The 20,684-nt window shown below is 37.3% G+C and overlaps 1 protein-coding gene across 1 annotated transcript; it reads left to right on the top strand.

Annotated features, from left to right (window-relative positions):
- Positions 1 to 2,063: 2,063 nt before the first annotated feature.
- LOC110258552 (olfactory receptor 6C68-like) lies at positions 2,064 to 3,246 on the top strand. The gene has a single exon (XM_021081802.1). The coding sequence runs from the start codon at positions 2,273 to 2,275 to the stop codon at positions 3,209 to 3,211; it is 939 nt and encodes a 312-aa protein (XP_020937461.1). The 5' UTR covers positions 2,064 to 2,272; the 3' UTR covers positions 3,212 to 3,246.
- The last annotated feature ends 17,438 nt before the right edge of the window (positions 3,247 to 20,684 follow it).

Here is a 20,684-nt window from a genome sequence, read left to right on the forward strand (position 1 = left end):
TAGGCCAGCAGCTGTAGCTCAGATTCCACCCCTAGCCTGGGAACTTCCATATGCTATAAGTGCGCCCCTAAAAAAAAAAAAAAAAAAAAAAAAGTATGACTTAATAAAAATAAAGGGAAAGAATTTTTTAAGAAATAGCTCTTATAGTAGTTCCCGCTGCAGTGCAGCAGAAATGAATCCTACTAGTATCCATGAAGATGCAGGTTTGATCCCTGGCCTTGCTCAGTGGGACAGGGATCTGGCATTGCCATGAGCTATCGTGTAGGTTGCAGATGCGGCTCATATCCTGCTCGGCTGTGATTGCAGCATAGCCTGGAGCTGTAGCTCTGATTCAGCCTATAGCCTGGGAACTTCCATGTGCCACAGATGAGGACCTAAAAAATTAAAAAATTAAAAAAAAAATTCTCACAGTACATGTATCAGTACGTTCTGAGAAAAAAATTCTAAAAACATGTGAAAATGGCTTATCCATAGGTGATCCACTTTGCATTTCATAAGGTTACAAGAATTTGGATCCCTGAAGACATTACTTACAGGTTAGAAAACTATGACTATCTATCCATGTAAAGGAGGATACATGAGAAATAACTCTCACCACCTTGATCATATTAACCCAGAATAATACGGTCTCTACTCTTCAGACTTCACATTTCACGGAAAGAAATACCGAGCCAACAATATGGAAGGGTCAATATACCAACAGGAATAAAGAATAAAATAGAAAATTAGCTAGCTGAATTTGGTGACGTGCAGCCCCATCAGCCACACGAACTGAGTGACTGCACACGTTTAGATTTTGCCCTCAAGAGCACATTCACCGCAGATGCAGCACCATAATTATTCATTACTCCTGCCCCTCACTGCTTCTCAAGTGTCTTGGTTTAACAATGAATTCTAAAGAAATACTACCTTTGTTTGAATTACCAATACAAATTCTGTCATCATGAAACCAAGGCATTCAGGTAAATGTGCACCAATAACCACAGTACAGTGACTCAGGCCAGGGCTCTGGAGCCCTTCTGAGTGGATACTGAATATCCAGAAAGGAGGGGACACAGGCCTTATCTCTCTGTGCTCCACTTTTCCCACTTTGAAAATGGAGACAACATACCTCCCAACCTCACAGGATATCCTAAGGTTTCTACGCGTGATACCTGTAAGAGACTTAGACCAGTGCCTGGAGCACACAAAGAGACTTGTAAGCATGTATTCTTAGGATTACACTGAAACACATTTAAATTATGATTTATCTTGAATTGACCCACAGGAAGATCCATGAAGGAGTGCTTTATCAAGGCTGCTGAGCTTGAAAACCAGAGACTAAGTCTTTGAGAAATGAATGCAAAATGTAAAAAGAGAGGCAAAAATGTGGACTGGAAAGAAACGTGAATGGAGGAAAGAGAGGTGCATGGAGAGGATATTCAGTCACTTTCATCTTAACTTTTTCTCCATAACACGGTGTGTACATATGTTTCAATCTGAGTGCTTAAATGAAGCATCAAAGTATAGCTTTTACATCCTTCAGAAGTTCATTAATTACACTCAGCATAACCTCACGAGGCGATGAAAGTGCAATATGTGATGAGGTTGTACTGCACCATGTAATCCAAGAGGTAACACAAGACATGGAAACGGAAGTTTTTACATCTGCAAAACTACAAATGTGGATGTTTCAGAGTCAAAATATTTGCCCTTACAATGAATGATCACTCATTAGAAAGATAAAAAACCTTTATATTTTAGAGAGAATTGAAATGGTTTGTTTGGGTCATGGTCAAAACCTTTATTTTAGTATTTTAATAATTCCCAAATTTAAGGCAAAAGAATGACACTGAATTGACTTTTTAAAATTTTTGCTTTTGAATTGAAGGAAGACATTTGGCAGTATTAAAAACTAGCTATAACATATGAAATGAAAAATAAATGTAAATAATAAAAAATGCCCAAAACCCAGGGTATGAGATAAAGTATTTAATTTACAATGAAGTAATTTTGGGAAATGACTAAAGGAAAAGTCAGACTATAATTAAAACAAACAACCAAAATTTATTAAATATTTTTACTTTATCATTATATATAAATAGACTAGGGGGTTGAGCTCACTGTAAAACAGGAAATGTATTCCTCAGATCAAAAATTACAACTAACTCATAAAAGTTGGATGAGTTGAATACACAAGAGCATGTTCATCACTGGATGATGGCGTCATTGAATTCTGCATTCAAATCTCTCAGACATTGACATTTACGGTTGACAAAATCCAGGAGTCAATATGAGAAACCACACTGCAATAACAACATTCATCCTTCTGGGACTGACAGAAGATCCTCAGCTGCAGCTTTTGCTTTTCCTTTTTCTATTTCTCACCTACATATTGAGTGTAGCTGGAAATCTGACCATCATCACCCTAACCTTGCTGGATCCCCACCTTAAAACCCCCATGTATTTTTTCCTCCAAAATTTCTCTCTCCTAGAAATCTCGTTTACAACTGCCTGTATTCCAAGATTCCTATACAGTATATCAACTGGGGACAGAACAATTACCTATAATGTATGTTTCATTCAATTATTTTTTATAGACATCTCTGGGATAACTGAGTTCTTTCTCTTGGCAACCATGGCATATGATCGCTATGTGGCCATCTGCAAACCCCTGCATTATATGACAATCATGAGCAACAAACTCTGCAAAACAATGGTTGTCTGCTGTTGGCTGGCAGCACTTCTGATTATCCTCCCTCCATTCAGCTTGTGTTTTCATCTGGAATTCTGTGACTCCAATCTCATTGATCATTTTGCCTGTGATGCATCTCCTCTCCTGAAGATCTCATGCTCAGACACCTGGTTAATTGAGCAGATGGTTATAGCCTGTGCTGTGTTGACCTTCATCATCACTCTTGTAGGTGTGGTTCTCTCCTACATATACATCATAAGGACGATTCTAAAATTCCCTTCTGCCCAACAAAGAAAAAAAGCCTTTTCTACCTGTTCTTCCCACATGATTGTCGTTTCCATCACCTATGGCAGCTGCATCTTCATCTACATCAAACCATCTGCCAAAGAAGAGGTAAATCTCAATAAAGGAGTGGCATTGCTCTTTTCTTCCATTTCACCAGTGCTGAATCCTTTTATATATACTCTGAGGAATAAGCAAGTTAAACTAGCCTTTCAGGACTCACTCAAAAAAATTGCATTTCTTTTAAGAAAGTAAAATGTATCTCTTGATAAACCAACTCGAAAGATTTCTGTGAGCTGTGATGTAGGTTTCAGACATGGTTCAGATCTGGCATTGCTGTGGCTGTGGTGCAGGCTGGCAGCTACAGCTCCCATTTGACCCCTAGCCTGAGAACCCCTATATACCACAGGTGTGGGTCTTTAAAAAAAAAAAAGGAAAGTAAAAAAATATCTCTTGATAAACCAACTCAAAATATGCACAGCTACATTATTTCTTGCATAATGTTGATAGCAAATATTGGGATTTCATAGCTTATAGACCAATCAGGTTAACTTCACTGGCATTTAATCATTAATTTTCCCTTCATATACTGAAGAAGTAATTATTGAACTTTGCTTTGTGAGGAATAAAATATATCATTTTTAATCCTTTAACCAGAACCCATCATAATTCAGTCATTCCTTTTTCTTCTTTTAGAGGTGTTTCCTACATATTTTAAAATATTGGTGTGGCGATGTCATTCTTTTTTATTGAATTATAACTGACATGCAATATTACATTGGTTTCAAGTGTACAACATAGTGATTCAATATTTTTATACATGATGAAATGATCACCACAATAAGTCCAGTTATTGTCCATCTGTTGAGCTTTCAGATGTCAACAAATTAATCTGGGAAAACTATGAGCAATATGAAACCAATATAGTCCAAAATGCTGACGAAATGGAAAGTTTCTTTGAAACATACAAATTACAAACCTGAAACAAAAAGGAACAGAACATCGACATACATTTCTGTTTTACACACTGAATGAATACCTAAAAATATTTGCACAAAGAAAACTCCAAAATAATGTTGCCTCATTTGTGGAATACTATCCAAGGAATAAATGATCCCATCTTTGCAAATTCTTTCAAAATACATGAAGAAAGAATTCTTTCTCACTCATTTTAAGAAATTCGCATGCATCTGCTTCTAATACCAGACAAATTGTGAGCATAAAAAGGTAGACCAACAGAACTCATGATAGCAGATTCAAACATCCTTAACAATTTACTATCAAAGATCAATAATAATAACCAAATGAAAATGGTCAAGAAAATTTGGTGGGCATTTCATAAAGGAAGTTCCATGAATAGTCAATAAGCACATGGAAGAAGCTCAAAATCATTAGTCATCAGGAAATTCAAACTGTAACTAAAATGAGTCACACATTTATTAGAATGGCCATAACTAGAATATAGGCTGATAACATAAGTCACAACAAAGACAGAGAGCAACTGGAACAGTGCTGGAGGACAGACATGAAGGGATATGTTCACTCGGGAAAACACTCTGACAGGTTCATATAAAGTTACACCTGGTTATCATATGTCTTCACAAATGCTCTCCTAGTAACTTACCTAAGAAAAATGAAAATGGACATTGCCCAAATTAAGATACATGAGTGTTTGTAGCAGCTGGATTCATAGAACTCAAAAGCGTAAAAACCCAAAATGTTCAGCAAAAAAACAGAGAAACCTGGAGTTCCCATCATGGCACAGCAGAAATGACCAGGAACCATGAGGTTGCGGGTCCAGTTCCTGGCCTTGCTCAGTGGGTTAAGGATCTGGCATTGCCTTGAGCTGTGGTGTAGGTCGCAGACTCGGCTCAGATCCTGTGTTGCTGTGGCTCTAGCAAAGGCCGGCAGCAAGAGCTCCAATTAGATCCCTGGCATGGGAACCTCCATATGCCGCAGGTGAAGCCCTAAAAGGACAAAAAGACAAAAAAAAAAAAAAACAGAGAAATCTATTTTGGTATATTCATACAATGGAAAACCAGCCAACTGTCCAAAGGCATAAACCTCTAGAACAAATACAATAGAATATTTCAATAACTATGCTGAGCAGAAGATGGACACATGCTATATTCCATAAATTTAACATTATATAGCAGGAAAAAAAAAATCCACAATGTCAGACATAGGTCAGTGATTCAATGAGATCAGAATGGAGCGTACTGTCTGAAAAACATCATGAGGAAGTGTTTTGGGATGATAGAGACATTTAGTATAATGTGTGGTGGGATAATTACTTGAATGGATATATTTTTCAAAATTACAAAACTTTATACCTACAAAGGATGTATTTTCTTATTATAAATTATACCTTAATATTGTTGATTAAAAAGCAAAGAACATGAACAAAATAATTTCAGCAGGAATGTCACATAAAGAAATATCTAAATGGTAATTAAGTACATGAAAATCACATATGGCAGCAAACACACATACAGGCATCCACGCACAGTCCAAATGAGATCTGGAGTTCTTATACACTACTCACAGAGTAGGAGTGTAAAAAACGCCATGACTATCGATTAAAATCTTGGGTATATTACCTCCAGAAATGTATGCCTATGGAAACAAAAATTATGTACAATATCTTCATCCTGAGACTACTGAAAAGAAGCAAGAGCTGGCAACTTGAACGTACATCAATAGCAATACAAGTAAACTTTGCTATATTTATACATTGAGTCAATATACAGCATTAAAAAAGAACAAGCTATTTGCTATATCCCAAGAGTTTTTGGATGTCACAAACACTTCAAAAAATGTTGCACAAAAGAAGAGGGATACAAAGGCATAGTGTATTAATTCTTTCGGATCAAGCTCAAAAACAAGTCAGAGAAATAGCGACTAAAAGAAGTTAGAAGAGTGGCTACCTTTGGTAGAATCTTGACTGACAGAGGGTAAAAGAGAGGTCACTTGATTGCTGGTAATAGTCCATATCTTTATCTTGGTGGTGTTCAATTTGGCTCCATATATTTCTTAAGAATCGTTAACCAGCATAATTTTGTGCCCACACTAGACTTTTTTGTTATGAGTTTTACATCAATATATTATTAAAGTGAAACCAAGAAATTTCCAGGAAAAAAACTAAGTGAATTCATCACGAGTATACCTACACTAAAAGAAAAAATAAGAAAATATTTTTATAACTAATAAAAATAATGACAGGCATTCTTGAAGTTGCCATAAGTAATGAAGAACATCAGATGAGAGAATCAATTGGAAAGTTAAATACATGTCATCTACAAAAATAAAGATACCTTTCTGGTTTATATATATGGAGATTTTTTAAAACAACAAACATTTCTGGAAAACTAATATTTTTGCATAACTACTAGAAAGATTGAGGGTTTTTTAACAAATTGTCTGTATGATAGAATGAAGAGAGTGTCATAATAAATTGATTGTTTTGTTATCACTTCAGAATCTTTAAAAGTGGCCAAACTAGACTGACATCTTTTACGTCCTTGAAGGAAATAATCTTAACTTAGAAAATACCAATGCAGGCTTTAGTTTTTTTAAAAAAAAGAAAAGAAAAGAAAAGAAAAGAAAAATTCAGAGTTCCTGTCGTGGCTCAGTGGTTAACGAAGCCAACTAGGAACCATGAGGTTGCAGGTTTGATCCCTGCCCTTGCTCAGTGGGTTAAGGATCCGGTGTTGCCATGAGCTGTGGTGTAGGTTGCAGACGCGACTCAGATCCCGTGTTGCTGTGGCTCTGGCGTGGGCTGGAGGCTACAGCTCCGATTAGACCCCTAGCCTGGGAACCTCCATATGCCACAGGAGTGGCCCAAGAAATGGCAAAAAGAGAAGGAAAAAAAAAGAAAAATTTTATCCAAACATCAACTACCCTCTAAAAATAAAGATGATGGATGTTTTCATTTCTTTAATTGTGCTAAGGGTTTCAAAGATGTAGGCATACTTACAAACTCAGTAAACTGTCTACATTAAATACATGTATTTTGCATATCAATTATATGTTCCAGTAATGCTCCTGATAACAAAGAATAAGCAGTATTAAAACTTGGGAAGGAAGAGTTTGTCATTTTCTTTGTATATTTAATGCACAAGGGCTAAAGAATTGTATTGCACAAATTAACATTCTAGAACAACTTTCTAAGAACTCTGAGCCTATATATTGTAAGTACTTATATACTGTAAGAATTTTTAACCACCTCAATTTGAAATACCTTTAGGTTATGGAGTTTTAATGCCAGAATATCTATAGTGTCATTTGATCTTAGATGGCCTGTGTTAGCATATCTAAGTACTTGGCATTGGAAAAATAGTAGAAGGTAAATTTTCAATTATATGCTTAGGGTGGCCATTCAACACCACCTAGGTCCTACTAGGAGTTCCCTGGTGGCACAGAGGTTAAGGATCTGCCATTGACTCTGCAGATCACTTCTGTGGTGAGGCTTTTAACTGAACCCTGGCCCAGGAAATTTCACACGTCCTGGATGTGGCACAAAAAAAAAAAATGAAAAAAGAAAAACCAAAACAGAAAAGAAAGATAAGTAGGAAAGTGGAAGTTGTTCTGTCTTAAAGAGAACTGATTGTTTCTCTTAAGTGGTTTAGAAAAAATATTAGGAATGTGGTAAATATTAGGAGGAAATGTATAGTCCCTACTCTTCATAAACTCTCCAAGTGAAGATGCATTTTAAGATAGAACAATTTTCCAAAAGTTAAAAAATACGTGATTCAGAGAAACATCAAGATGACAGAGGAGTAAGTTGTGGCGCTCACCTTCACCCACAAAAACATCCAAAAAAAAAATCTACACATAAAATGATTCACACAGAACATCTAATGAAAGCTGGCAGAAGACCCTAAACTTCCGAAAAGGGTAAGAAACCCACCTCCACATAAGTGGGTAGAACCAAAGATGAGAAAAAAGGATTCAGGATGGGACTAGCACTCCTGAGAGGTAGTTAAAGAGGAAAGCCTGGGAAGCCATGTAGCCAATGGTGAGATCAGCTGAGACTGAAGGACCTTAAAGTCAACGGAGAAAAGTGCAGCAGCTGGACTAAGGAAAGCAAAGCAGAGTGAGTACTGCACAGACCATCTGTGCACCACTGCCCCTGGACACCACTGGCCCTGGACACCACAGCCTGAGACGCTCAGGTTGGGTCTGGGCACTGAGACTCACACTTAGAGGTCAGGTGGAGACAGCCTAAAGGGCTAGGGAGCGAGCGTCACAGCCAAGGGAACTTGGGAGGAGGTCTGAGCCACAGGAGAAACAAGGGGCCACTGTTGAGGAGGGCAAGAGGAGGAAGGGTGGACTGCCATAGGAATTATTTCCCTGCACATGCAAGGAATCTCAGAAGGCAGGGTACCTCTGGCGCATGCTACAGGTGGCTAGGAAACACTGTTGCAGGCTATGGGTAACAAGGCACTATTTGTGTGGGTATGGCTGGCCAGGTATCTCCTGTGTGGGCTAAAGACAGCATGGGGCTAAGCATGACACAGCACCTCTTGCACGGTCTACAGGTGGCCGGAGAACCCCGTAACAGACATCGCAGACTGCAGAGGTGAATGTGGGCCACCACCACTAAGGGTCTGTGAACAGGCACCACCAGTGGCCTTAGGAACCTCAGAGATCAGCAAAAAAGAGGGCACTGCAACTGAGCACCAACTATTGTTACTCTCACTCCCCTGGGAATGCAACTCCACACAAAAACTACTCCAACTGATCAATGCATTCAGAAAAGTAGCAGGATACAATATGAACACTCAGAAATGGGTTGCATTACTGCATACTAACAAAAAAAAATTTGGAAAAGGAGGAGTTCCCATTGGGCTCAGTGGAATGAATCTGACTAGCATCCATGAGGATATAGGTTCGATCCCCGGCCTCACTCAGTGAGTTGAAGATCCAGCATTGACATGAGCTGTGGTGTAGGTTGCAAACATGGCTCGTATCTGGAGTTGCAGTGGCTGTGGTGTAGGCCAGTGGCCACACCTCCATTAGGATTCGACTCCTAGCCTGGGAACCTTCATATGCTGCAGGTGCAGCCCTAAAAAGACCAAAAAAAAAAAAATTGGAAAAAATATAAAATTGAAGTACGTTTTAAAATCACACCCCGGAGTTCCCGTCGTGGCGCAGTGGTTAACGAATCCGACTAGGAACCATGAGGTTGCGGGTTCGGTCCCTGCCCTTGCTCAGTGGGTTAACTATCCGGCGTTGCCGTGAGCTGTGGTGTAGGTTGCAGACGCGGCTCGGATCCCACGGTGCTGTGGCTCTGGCGTAGGCCGGTGCTACAGCTCCGATTCAACCCCTGGTGTGGGAACCTCCATATGCTGCAGGAGCGGCCCAAGAAATAGCAACAACAACAACAACAAACAACAACAACAAAAAAACGACAAAAGAAAAAAAAATAAAAAATAAAAAAAATAAAATCACACCCCCCCAAAATTAAAATACTTGGGAATAAACCGGACTAAAGATCTGAAAGACTTATATGCTGAGAACTATGAAACGTTAATTAAGGAAATTAAAGAGGATTCAACAAAAGGGAAAGATAGTCCATGCTTCTGGAGTGGAAGAATATATATCATTAAAATGGCCACACTACAAAACGCAATCTACAGATTCAATGAGATCCCTATTAAATCACCCATGACATTTTTCACAGAACTAGAAAAAAAAAATCGGAAACTTATATGGAACCATAAAAGACCCAGAGTTGCCAAAGCAGTCCTGGGGGCAGGGGGAAATCCAAGCAGGAGGCATAACTCTCCCAGACTTCAGACAATATTACAAAGCTACAGTAATTAAGACAGTACAGTGCTGATACCAAAACAGACATACAATGGAACAAAACAGAGAACCCACAAATAAACCCAGACACATATGGTCAGCTAATCTTCAACAAAGGAGGCAAGAATATAAACTGAGAAAAAGATAGTTTCTTCAGCAAGTGGTGCTGGGAAAACTGGACAGTTGCAAGTAAATCAATGAAACTAGAACACAACCTGACACCATGCACCAAAATAAACTCAAAATGGCTGAAAGACTTAAATATAAGACACCATCAAACTCCTAGAAGAGAACTTAGGCCAAACATTCTCTGACATCAACCTTACAAATATCTTCTCAGGTCAATCTCCCAAGGCAATAGATATAAAAGCAGAAATAAACCAATGGGACCTAATCAAACCAACAAGCTTTTGCACAGAAAAGGAAACCATAAAAAAAGAGACAACTTACAGAATGGGAGAAAAGAGTTTCAAACGATGCAACTGACAAGCAACTAAAATATCAAACAACTTACACAACTCAACAGCAAAAAAACAAAAACCCAATTGAAAAATGGGTGGAAGAACTGAACAGACATTTCTCCAAAGAAGGTATGCACATGGCCAACAGGCACATGAAAAATTGCTCCACATCATTAATTATTAGAGAAATGGAAAGCAAAATTACAATGACGTACCACTGCACACCTGCCAGAATGAACATCATTAACAAGTCAATAAAAAACAAATGTCGGACTTGAGGGTATGGAGAAGAGGCTACCCTCCTTCACTGTTGATGTGAACGTAAATGGTACAACCACTATGGAAAACAGTATGGAAGTAACTCAGAAAATTAAATATAGATCTACCATAGGACCTAGCAATCCCACTCCTGGGCATACATCCTGAAAAAACTCTCATTTAAAAAGATACATGCAACTTAGAATAGATTTACAAGGAGATCCTGCTGAGTAGCATTGAGAACTATGTCTAGATACTCATGTTACAACAGAACAAAGGATGGGGGAAGAAATGTAAATGTAATGTATACATGTAAGGATAACTTGATCCCCTTGCTGTACAGTGGGAAAATAAAATGAAAAAAAATACAATAAAAAGATACACGCACCCCTGTGTTCACTGTACCACTCTTCACAATAGCCAAGACATGAATGGATTAAGTCCATTCAACACATGAATGGATTAAGAAGATGTAGTACATATACACAATGGAATACTACTCGACCATAAAAAGAACAAGATAGTGCCATTTGCAGCAACCTGGATGGAACTAGACACTCTGATCCTAAGCGAAGCAAGTCAGAAACCAAAAGATATGATATCACTTCTATCTAAATAGAATCAATATACAGCACACAGGAACATATTTACAGAAAAGAAATAAAGTCATGGATATGGAGAACAGATATGTGGTTGCCAAGGGGGAGGGTAACTGAGTGCAATGGACTGGGAGTTTGGGGTTATTAGATGCAAACTATTGCATTTGCAGTGGATAAGCCATGAGATCCTGATGCATAGCACAGGGAAATATATCTAGTCACTTGTGACGGAACATGACAGAGGACAGTATGAGAACAACTGGGTCACTTTGCTGAAGAGCAGAAATTGACAGAACATTATAAATTAACTTTAATAGAAAAAAATTAAAATCTTTAAAAAATATGTGATTCATACAATTTTTCAATGAACACATGTAAAATATTTATAACTAATACAAAAAATGAAAGCAGTAAGATTTACAATCTTAAACAATTTTAACTATTTAAAAATCTATAATCTGTAGAGAAAATGTATAAGCTATAATTAAATAATTTTTAGAGAAGCCTATATACAATTAGATTATAAGACAGGCAGGTACTCTCCTGCTTTATTTCTAAGATATAGACATTTTTCAATAATCTATTTGTGCAGTCTCCTAAATTCCCTCCTACAGATTCTTCCCCTGATGGGTGGATTTTAAACAAGGATATGATACATCAGCTCCATCCCATTCCCTCTCCTCTTTTATACTAGGTTTTCTATAGACAGATTTCAGACTGTTTGAAGTTTTGCAGTAAAAGGGTCTGTCCAAGGCGTTAGAGTCGATTTGGATATCTAGTACTGCCTATCTGAAAGCTATGACCAACTCAAGATATTCTTATTGGGATGTTTGAAGCTATGTTTTCAATACCTCTGTAATAAAACTGGTAGTTTAATCTACATTTACTTTCCTACTTTCTCTCTCTAGTTGACTCAGAACTCAGGCAAGGAATAAAGGTGGAATTCCTTCAGGTTCCATGACCCCAAGGGAGCCAATGAGTGACCCAAACACTTTTGTGTACAGAAGTGTTCTTACATATTGGAAGTAAAGTGTGACAACATACCTTAAAATCCTAAAATGTAAGTGGCTTTTGCCTTGGGAATACTTCCTCTGATAACAAAAACCAAGAAACAAAGGATGTTTATACAAAATATTTAATACCTCATTTTACAAGTTAAATAAGATACACTTTACTAAATTATGCTTTATCCATAAAGAATATAATACAGAAAAATCATAATGCAAACCTAAATTTTTACCATGTAAATATTTGCAGTTACTGGCTTAGAAACTATATATACAACTTTCAAATCTATGTATATTTCAAATATTATATTTGAAAGTTATATATATATATATATATATATATATACTCCAATTGTAAACATGGACATAAAGCGAATTTCTGGTGTTTTCTTCACACTTTGTTATCTATGAGTTGAAGAGTGTCCACAAATATCTTTTCATCAGAAAATTATTATTTTGATGAGGAATGTGTCCTTAAAAGTGTTGTCTCATTGTCTCCAAGGCCATAATTCCCACTGTGCCTGTGTTAAGTATTTTGCCAAAATTCAGTGCATAACAGATTCATTAGTCATGGTTGAACTTTAGTCACAATGGACTCTATATATCTACACAGAGGGCTCCTGCTCATCTATAAGAATCTGAGATATTGAAATTTCATCTAGGAGTTCCCGTCGTGGCGCAGTGGTTAACGAATCTGACTAGGAACCATGAGGTTGCGGGTTCGATCCCTGCCCTTGCTCAGTGGGTTAACGATCCAGCGTTGCCGTGAGCTGTGGTGTAGGTTGCAGATGCGGCTCGGATCCTGCGTTGCTGTGGCTCTGGTGTAGGCTGGCAGCTACAGCTCCAATTCAACCCCTAGCCTGGGAACTTCCATATGCCGTGGGAGCGGCCAAAAAAAATGGCAAAAAAAAAAAAAAAAAAAAAAATTCATCTAACTTCATGGTGTAAAAATCTTCCTTTGCCCAGAGAAACGGGAAACTATCTTTGTCAAAATCTTCTAAAAACCACCTCATATTTCTCAGATATGTAAAATAAATTACTGTGTTCAGCTTTGAGATATACGAAGTTGATTCCTACGTTTAAAGTGGAATAGACTCTTGAATGCTCGGAGTCTGGTGGCAAGTCAGAGAGCACTATCTACCAAAAAAATACCAGGGAATATGTATGTCTTCATGAGAGGGACATTTGTGCACATATCTGAGTCCACTGAAACTTTCAGTTTCATCCTTGGGACTATCAGGACTACACAGTCAACTAAAGCCATTATTACCTTCCATTAGAGTAAGTACATTCTTCTTTGCTAATTTCTGTTTTTAACTTCATTCAACATTCTAGTCTCTTGATCTCAGCAAAATATCAGACTTATCTACTTAAAAATCTGAGATGTCAATAAGTTAATTTAGATATCTCTGAAAAAGAAAATAGTCATGTATAATGTTGCTAATTACTAGAGGAAAAAAAGTTGAAGGAGTTAGACTCGTAAATATTTATCACATTATCGATAGAGATCAATAGAGTTACATGTTCATTCTTTTTATTCTTAGTACCTACAGCAGAACCAGCCATATCCTAGCTTCTCAATAAATATGTTTTGAATGAATTCACAGAAATTAGTAAGAGAGTAGATCTTAAAAGTTCTCATCACAACTGGCATCCACGAAGACACGGGTTCGATCCCTGGCCTCGCTCAGTGGGTTAAGCAAGCTGTGGTTGTAGGTCACAGACGCTGCTCAGATCCCGCGTGGCTGTGGCTGTGGTGTAGGCTGGTGGCTACAGCTCCAATTGGACTACTTGCCTGGGAACCTCCATATGGCACAGGCATGGCCCTAAAAAAAAGACAAAAAAAAAGGCAAAATAAAAAGAAATATCCAAATGGTAATGAAGCATATGAAAATGAGATATGACTGCAGACACACACAGGGATCCACACACAGCTGCAATGAGATGTGCAGTTCTTACACACTACCCACAGGAATGTAAAGGGTAATTCACTTTGTAAAATACAGCACATGACTAGCAATTAAAATCTAAAGTATATTATCACCAGAAATGTATGCCTATGTAAGCAAAAATTATGTAAAATATCTTCATACTGATACTACTGAAAATTAGCAAGATCTGGCAACTTGAATGTATACCACCAGCAATACAAATAAACTTTGGCATGTTTATACATTGAGTCAATATACAGCATTAAAAAGAACAAACTATTGCTATATCCTAAAAGTTTTTGGATGTCAAAAACTCTTCAAAAAAATTGCACAAAAGAAGAGGGATACAAAGCCATAGCGTATTAATTCTTTTAGATCAAAACTCAAAAACAAGTATATAGAATAATAGAAGATATAATAGTGGCTACCATTAGTAGAATCCTGACTGACAGAGGGTAAAAGAAAGGTCACTTGATTGGTGGTAATTTTCTATCTCTTTCTCTGGGTAGCAGTTAATTTGGCTGTATATATCTAGAAAGATTAGTTAACCAGTATAACTTAATTTTTTGCCCTCACTACACTTTTATGTGTCATAAATTCTATATCAAGATCTTATTAAAGTGAAACCGAGAAATTTCCAGGAAGACAGAATCTAAATGAATTCATCACCAGTATGCCTACACTAAAATAATAATAATAATAGAGTGCTTTTCATAACTAAGAAATATAATGATGTGTAATCTTGAAGATGCCATGAGTAATAAGAACACTGTTTGAGAGAATAAATTGGAAAGTTAAATACATATTATCTGCAAAAATAAAAATACCTTTCAGATAAATGGAGAATTTTTTTAAAAACACCAAATATTTCTGTAAAATTAATATTTTTCCCAAAACTACTAAAAAGTTTTAGTTTTTTAATAAATTGTATGTGAGAATAAAGAAAGTGTCATAATATATTTATTGTTTTATTACCACTTCAGAATCGTTTGGCCAATTTAGACTCATATCTTTTAAGTCCTTGAAGGAGTTAATCCAACTTAGAAAATACCAATGCAGGCTTTAGTTTTTTAAAAAAAAAATCCAAATTCTATCCAAACATCAACTACACTCTACTTAAAAATAAAGGTGATGGATGCATACATTACTTTCGTTGTGGTTAGGGTTTCACAGAGGTAGGCATAGGTACAAACTCAGAGCACTTTCTACATTATATATGTGTGGTTTTGTATATCAATTATGTGTCCCACATAATTGATATACAAAAAAGAATAAGTAGGATTAAAACTTGGAGGGGAGGATTTTGTCATCCTTATAAATTTAATGCACAAGGGCTCTAGAATTTTATTTCACAAATTAACATTCTAGAACTATTTTCTAAGACCTCTGAGCCTGTATATTATAAGAACCTATGTATTGTAAGATTTTTAGCTATCTAACTTTAGAGTATCTCTAAGATACAAAGTTTTATTACCTGAGTATCTAAGTGTCATTTGATCTTAGATGGCTTGTGTTAGACAGCATATCTAAGTACTTGGTACTGGGAAAATATTAGGAGGTAAATTTTCAGTTACAGGTTTAGGGGGCCATTCAGCGGTGTCGTTTTAGGAGTTCCCTAGTGACACAGAGGGTCAAGGATCTGCCATTGACAGTTATGGCTCAGGCAGCTGCTCTGGTGTGGCTGTGACTCCTGGTGCTAGAACTTTCACATGTCTTGCACGTGGCCAAAAAGAAAAGAAAAGAAAAAGAAAACTGGAAAAGTGGATGTTGTTCTCTCTTAAAGAGAACTGATCTTCTCTCTTGAGTGATATAGCCATATGCTATGATAACCACAGGCTTAAAATTCAGCTGATTTGGCTTATTAAAAAAATACTAAGAATGTTGTAAATAATAGGAAGAAATATATAGTCGCTACTCTTCATATTCTCTCCAAGTGGAGGAGCACTCTATTATAGACTAATTCCAAAAAAGTTAAAAAATACTTGATTTGTGCAATTTTTCAATGAATACAGCAAAATTTAACTAATTTTGACTCATTCGAACAATGAAACCAAGATCTATAGTATTAAATTAAATTTTTTAATTATTTAAAAATCTATAGAGAAAATACATAATCTATAATTAAATAATTTTAGATGAACCTATTTACAATTAGATTGTAAAGACAAGCAGGCACTCTCCTGCTTTATTTCTAAGATGTGTACATTTTTTCAATAATCTATTTGTGCAGTCTCCTAAGTTCCCTCCTCCCTATCCTTTCCCCTGATGGATGCATTCTGAACAAGGATATGATATATTAGATGCATCCTGTCATGAGACGTGTTTCTACAATATTTTCTTAGCCTCTTTGCTGAAAACTCCATCTTGTCCTGCTTTACTTTACCCCATCTTCCTGCCTGAAAAACAGTCACAGTGCTGGTAAATGACTTAAGCTTAAAAACAAAGACCTGAAGGTATAAGTTATTCATAGGGTCAGCTGAATGAGGACATAACATGTTGGTCTAGGCACGCTGGACCTGTGCAGATAGGCACACTGTTTGCACAGCATGATATGTCCTCTAAAGAATAAGAGGAAGATGAGCCTCATGGCCCCAAGGCATTTATGAGGGGTCGTCAGCAGGATATGCATTAGCAAGGAGAACCAAGGTGCAAACCTAGGCACACCAGGTTGCTGCAGATAGGCACACCTTCTGCAGAAGCACAATGGTGATTCTCTAGATGGTATGCATAGATAGCTGACACCAAGCTTCCTCAATGCTAATGATTGTTAAATGACTAAAAGTCAGAATAAAAGCTTAATCAGCTACCGCCTATGTGACCTTTAACATAATTTTTAAAAAACCTATATCCTGCACCTACAACCCCCTCCTCACTTGACGTCATCCTAAAGAGCACAATAAAAGCTGTGTGGTTTCTTGACGTGGGGCTCTTGGTCCCTGAGACCTTGACTCCCCTGGTTCCCACCTTTCATTAAGATAAATGTCTCTGTGTCTTGTTTTATCTTAACTTTTTCCTTAAGGTTCACAGCACCTGTTCTTCAGCCCTAACCTGCTGAGCAGGTCTCAGCAGCATCCTATTCCCTTTCCTCTTTTATGCTGGCTTTTCTACAGACAGACTTCAGACTGCTTAAAATCTTGCAGTAAAAGGGTCTGTCCAAGGTGCTGGAGTGGATCTGGATTTCTAGCACTGCCTGACTGAAAGCTATGACTAACTCAAGATACTCTTATTGGGATGTTCAAAGCCATGTTTTCAATAACCCTGGAATAAAATTCGTACTTTAATTCACATTTACTTGCCTACTTTCTCTCTCTAGTTGACTCAAAACTCAAGCAAGGAATCAAGGTGGAATTCCTTCAGGTCCCATGATCCATGGGTCCCAATGAGAGACCAAAACACTTCTGTGTTTGTGTTATTACCCACTGGAAGTACAGTGTGACAACATATCTCAAAATTCTAAAATGTAAATGGCTTTTGCCTCAGGAATTCCTCCTCTGATAATATAAATGAAGAAACAAAGGATGCTCATATAAAATATTTAACATACAATTTTACAAGTTCAATATGAGAAACTTCATTAAATAATGCTTTATCCATAAAGAATATAATGCAGAAAAATTATGATGCAAACCTATATTTTCACCATGTAAGTATTTAGTTATTGGCTTAGTAACTATATATGTTCATGTATATATATATATATATACACAAATGTCCAACATATGTGTATTTACATATTTTTTCCAACTGAAAAAATAGACATAAAGCAACTTTGTTGTGTTTTCTTAACACCTTGTTATCTATGAGTTGAAGAGTATCTGCAAATGAAAGTTATTATTATGCACAAGGAATGTGTCCTTAAAATTGTTGCCACTTATTGTCTCCAAGCACATGATTCCCACTGCTGCCTGTGTTGGGTATTTTGCCAAACTTCAATGCATATTCGATTCTTTCATCATGTTTGAACTTTAGCCACAAAGGAATATATTTATCCATGACAGAGAGCTCCTGCTCATCCATAAGAGTGTGAGATAGTGAAATTTTTGTGTGTGTGTGTCATTTTAGGGCCACACCCGTGACACATGGAGGTTCCCAGGCTAGGGGTCTAATCGGAGCTACAGCTGCTGGCCTATGCCACAGCCACAGCAATGCCAGATCAGAGCCTCGTCTGCAACCCACACCACCGCTCACGGCAACACTGGATCTTTAACCCACTCAGCGAGGACAGGGCTCAAACCTGCAACTTCATGGTTCCTAGCTGGATCATTTCTGCTGTGCCACAACAGGAACTCCTGAGATAATGAAATATTCGTCTTACTTCACAGTGTAAATAGCTATCTTTGCCAAAAGAAATCAGAAGTTATCTCTTTCAAAATCTTCTAAGAATCACATTATATTTCTCAGAGAGTTAAAATAAATGAATTTGCTTTTAGCTTTGAGATATAATAAGTTTTTCCCTAGGTTTAAAAAGGAATAGACTCTTTAATGGGAATCTGTTGGCAACTATCCACCATAAAAAACTGCCAGTGAATACATATGTCTTCATGAGAGGGGAATTCGTGCATGTATTTGAGTCCACTTAAACTTTCGGTTTCATCATCCTTGGGACTATCAGGATTGTACAGTCAACTAAACACATGATTACCTTCCATTAGAGTAAATATGTTCTTCTTTGGTAATTTCAGTTTTTTTCTTCATTCAACATTCTAGTTTCTTGGTTTTAGAAAAATATCAGACTAATCTATTTAAAAATCTGAGATAACAATACATTAATTTAGATATCTCTGAAAAAGAAAATAGTTATCTCTAATGTTATCTACTTTTGGAAGAAAGAAATTTGAAGGGATCAGACTCATTGGAAATATTTAGTACGTTATCCACAGAGATCAACAGAGTTACCTGTTCACTCTTTTTAATCTTAGTTCATACAGCAGAACCAGCCATGCTAGGTTCTCAATAAATACGTTCTGAATGAATTCACGAGTCCTCATAAGAACCAGAGCAATAAACAGAACTGACCAACCCTATAATGTCATGCTTATGAATTGATACATACTTATACCTATATATAACTACAATAGACGTCATTAGAGTGCCAAATTACCAGCAATGAGAGCCAAAATATTTCATAGATTAACATCAAGAAACAGGAGAGAACTTGAAACCACACCTGCATGACAACAGCATGCAAGCACTCATCAAAACAAAAAAAAATAAACAACATTAAAAGCTCTGTCAGAGCAACCAATGTGAGACCATGTTTGCTCCCTCATATCATGAAACGGAATCAACTATATGACGAAATGCAGTCCTACAAGTCCAGGATTAGCAGTGGCTCAGTCCACAGTACGAGCTAGTGATGAAGTTCAACATGACTGTCTCACTGAGGTCAGCTGGAAAACATCAGGTCGGCTGGAAGACATCAGGTCAGCAGAAATGGTTAGAATCTGCCAGTGATGCCTACGTTATATCAGGATCTGGACAGGAGCTTCCCATATATCCTTGCCTGAATGGCTTAAGACATTGGGGCAAGCGTAGTCTATGTTCACCAGTAAAAAGGCCGAGAGTTCAACAGAGATACTGGAGGTCAAGCATTCTGAGGGGCAGGAGTGTGGGCCCAGCCAATACAAGGAGACCTTGTCAACATCTCTTCCACCACAGGCCTCCCGCTAAACACCTGGGAAAGCCACTTAGAAGTACCTTGCAGTCAGGACCACACTGAGATCAAGAGCCAGAAAATTAAGGCCCGAATGTAAGATCCATCCACCACCAGTTCTTTTTTTTTTCCATTTTTTAAAGTTTTATTGAAGTGTAGTTGGTTTACACGGTTGTGATGTGTCCTGCTATACAATAAAGTGATTCAGTTGTACATACACATCACTCATTCTTATAAATAAATTTTCTAGGAACATGTCCACTCCCACTCATTTACACATAATCTGTGGCTGCTTTTAATGGTGGAGTGAAGTAATTTAATAGAGACTTCATGGTCCCCAAAGCCGAAATGTTTCCTATCTGGCCTTTACCTGAAAAAGTTTGCCCACTCCTGATGTAGAATTTACTTCTCCATTTTTAATGATTCGGGATCATTTTGGAAAAAAATAATGAGAGGTAGGTTGGTATGCAATTAGCATTCTTTTCATCTCCCCAGATGTCTCCAGGCATAACTCTTACACTTGGCTAGCTGAAAGAATCCAATTTCTCCGTCATTCTGCAATCTTCCCCTTTGTCCCTGAATGTACTTCAAAACTGAATTTCTAAGGATGAGAATTTGGGAAACTCTGCCTATTCTATCCACCTAGAGCTCATACTAACAATCAAAGTGAGAACCACAACACTGATTTACAGCAAATGGAGAATTCAATTGTCTGGCCATTTCAAAGGAAATTTCATTCAGCCTACCAACTTCCATAAATTTTAAATCTCACCTCCACCTTCCCTGAAAAAACCAGACTTACTTACAACTCCCAGAGTTGGATATGTACAATTCAAAAATCAAACAATATAGGAATACTCCCTACGGCAACTGAATTCTAGATAAGGCCATCTGATTGGCCTGCCCTTCACTGTGCTAAACTATTTTTTGTGCCATAAATGTAACATACTGTCAAGTTTGCATAGTGTCTTGTACTAAGTGCTCTCTGGTTGAGACGTCACAAGAGCAG

The sequence above is a fragment of the Sus scrofa genome, unplaced genomic scaffold (assembly GCF_000003025.6).
Source record: "Sus scrofa isolate TJ Tabasco breed Duroc unplaced genomic scaffold, Sscrofa11.1 Contig2358, whole genome shotgun sequence".
In the NCBI taxonomy this organism is placed as follows: domain Eukaryota; kingdom Metazoa; phylum Chordata; class Mammalia; order Artiodactyla; family Suidae; genus Sus; species Sus scrofa.

Coding starts and splice junctions, on each gene's coding strand:
- LOC110258552 (XM_021081802.1), top strand. CDS start 2,273: ATGAGAAACCACACTGCAATAACAACATTCATCCTTCTGGGACTGACA.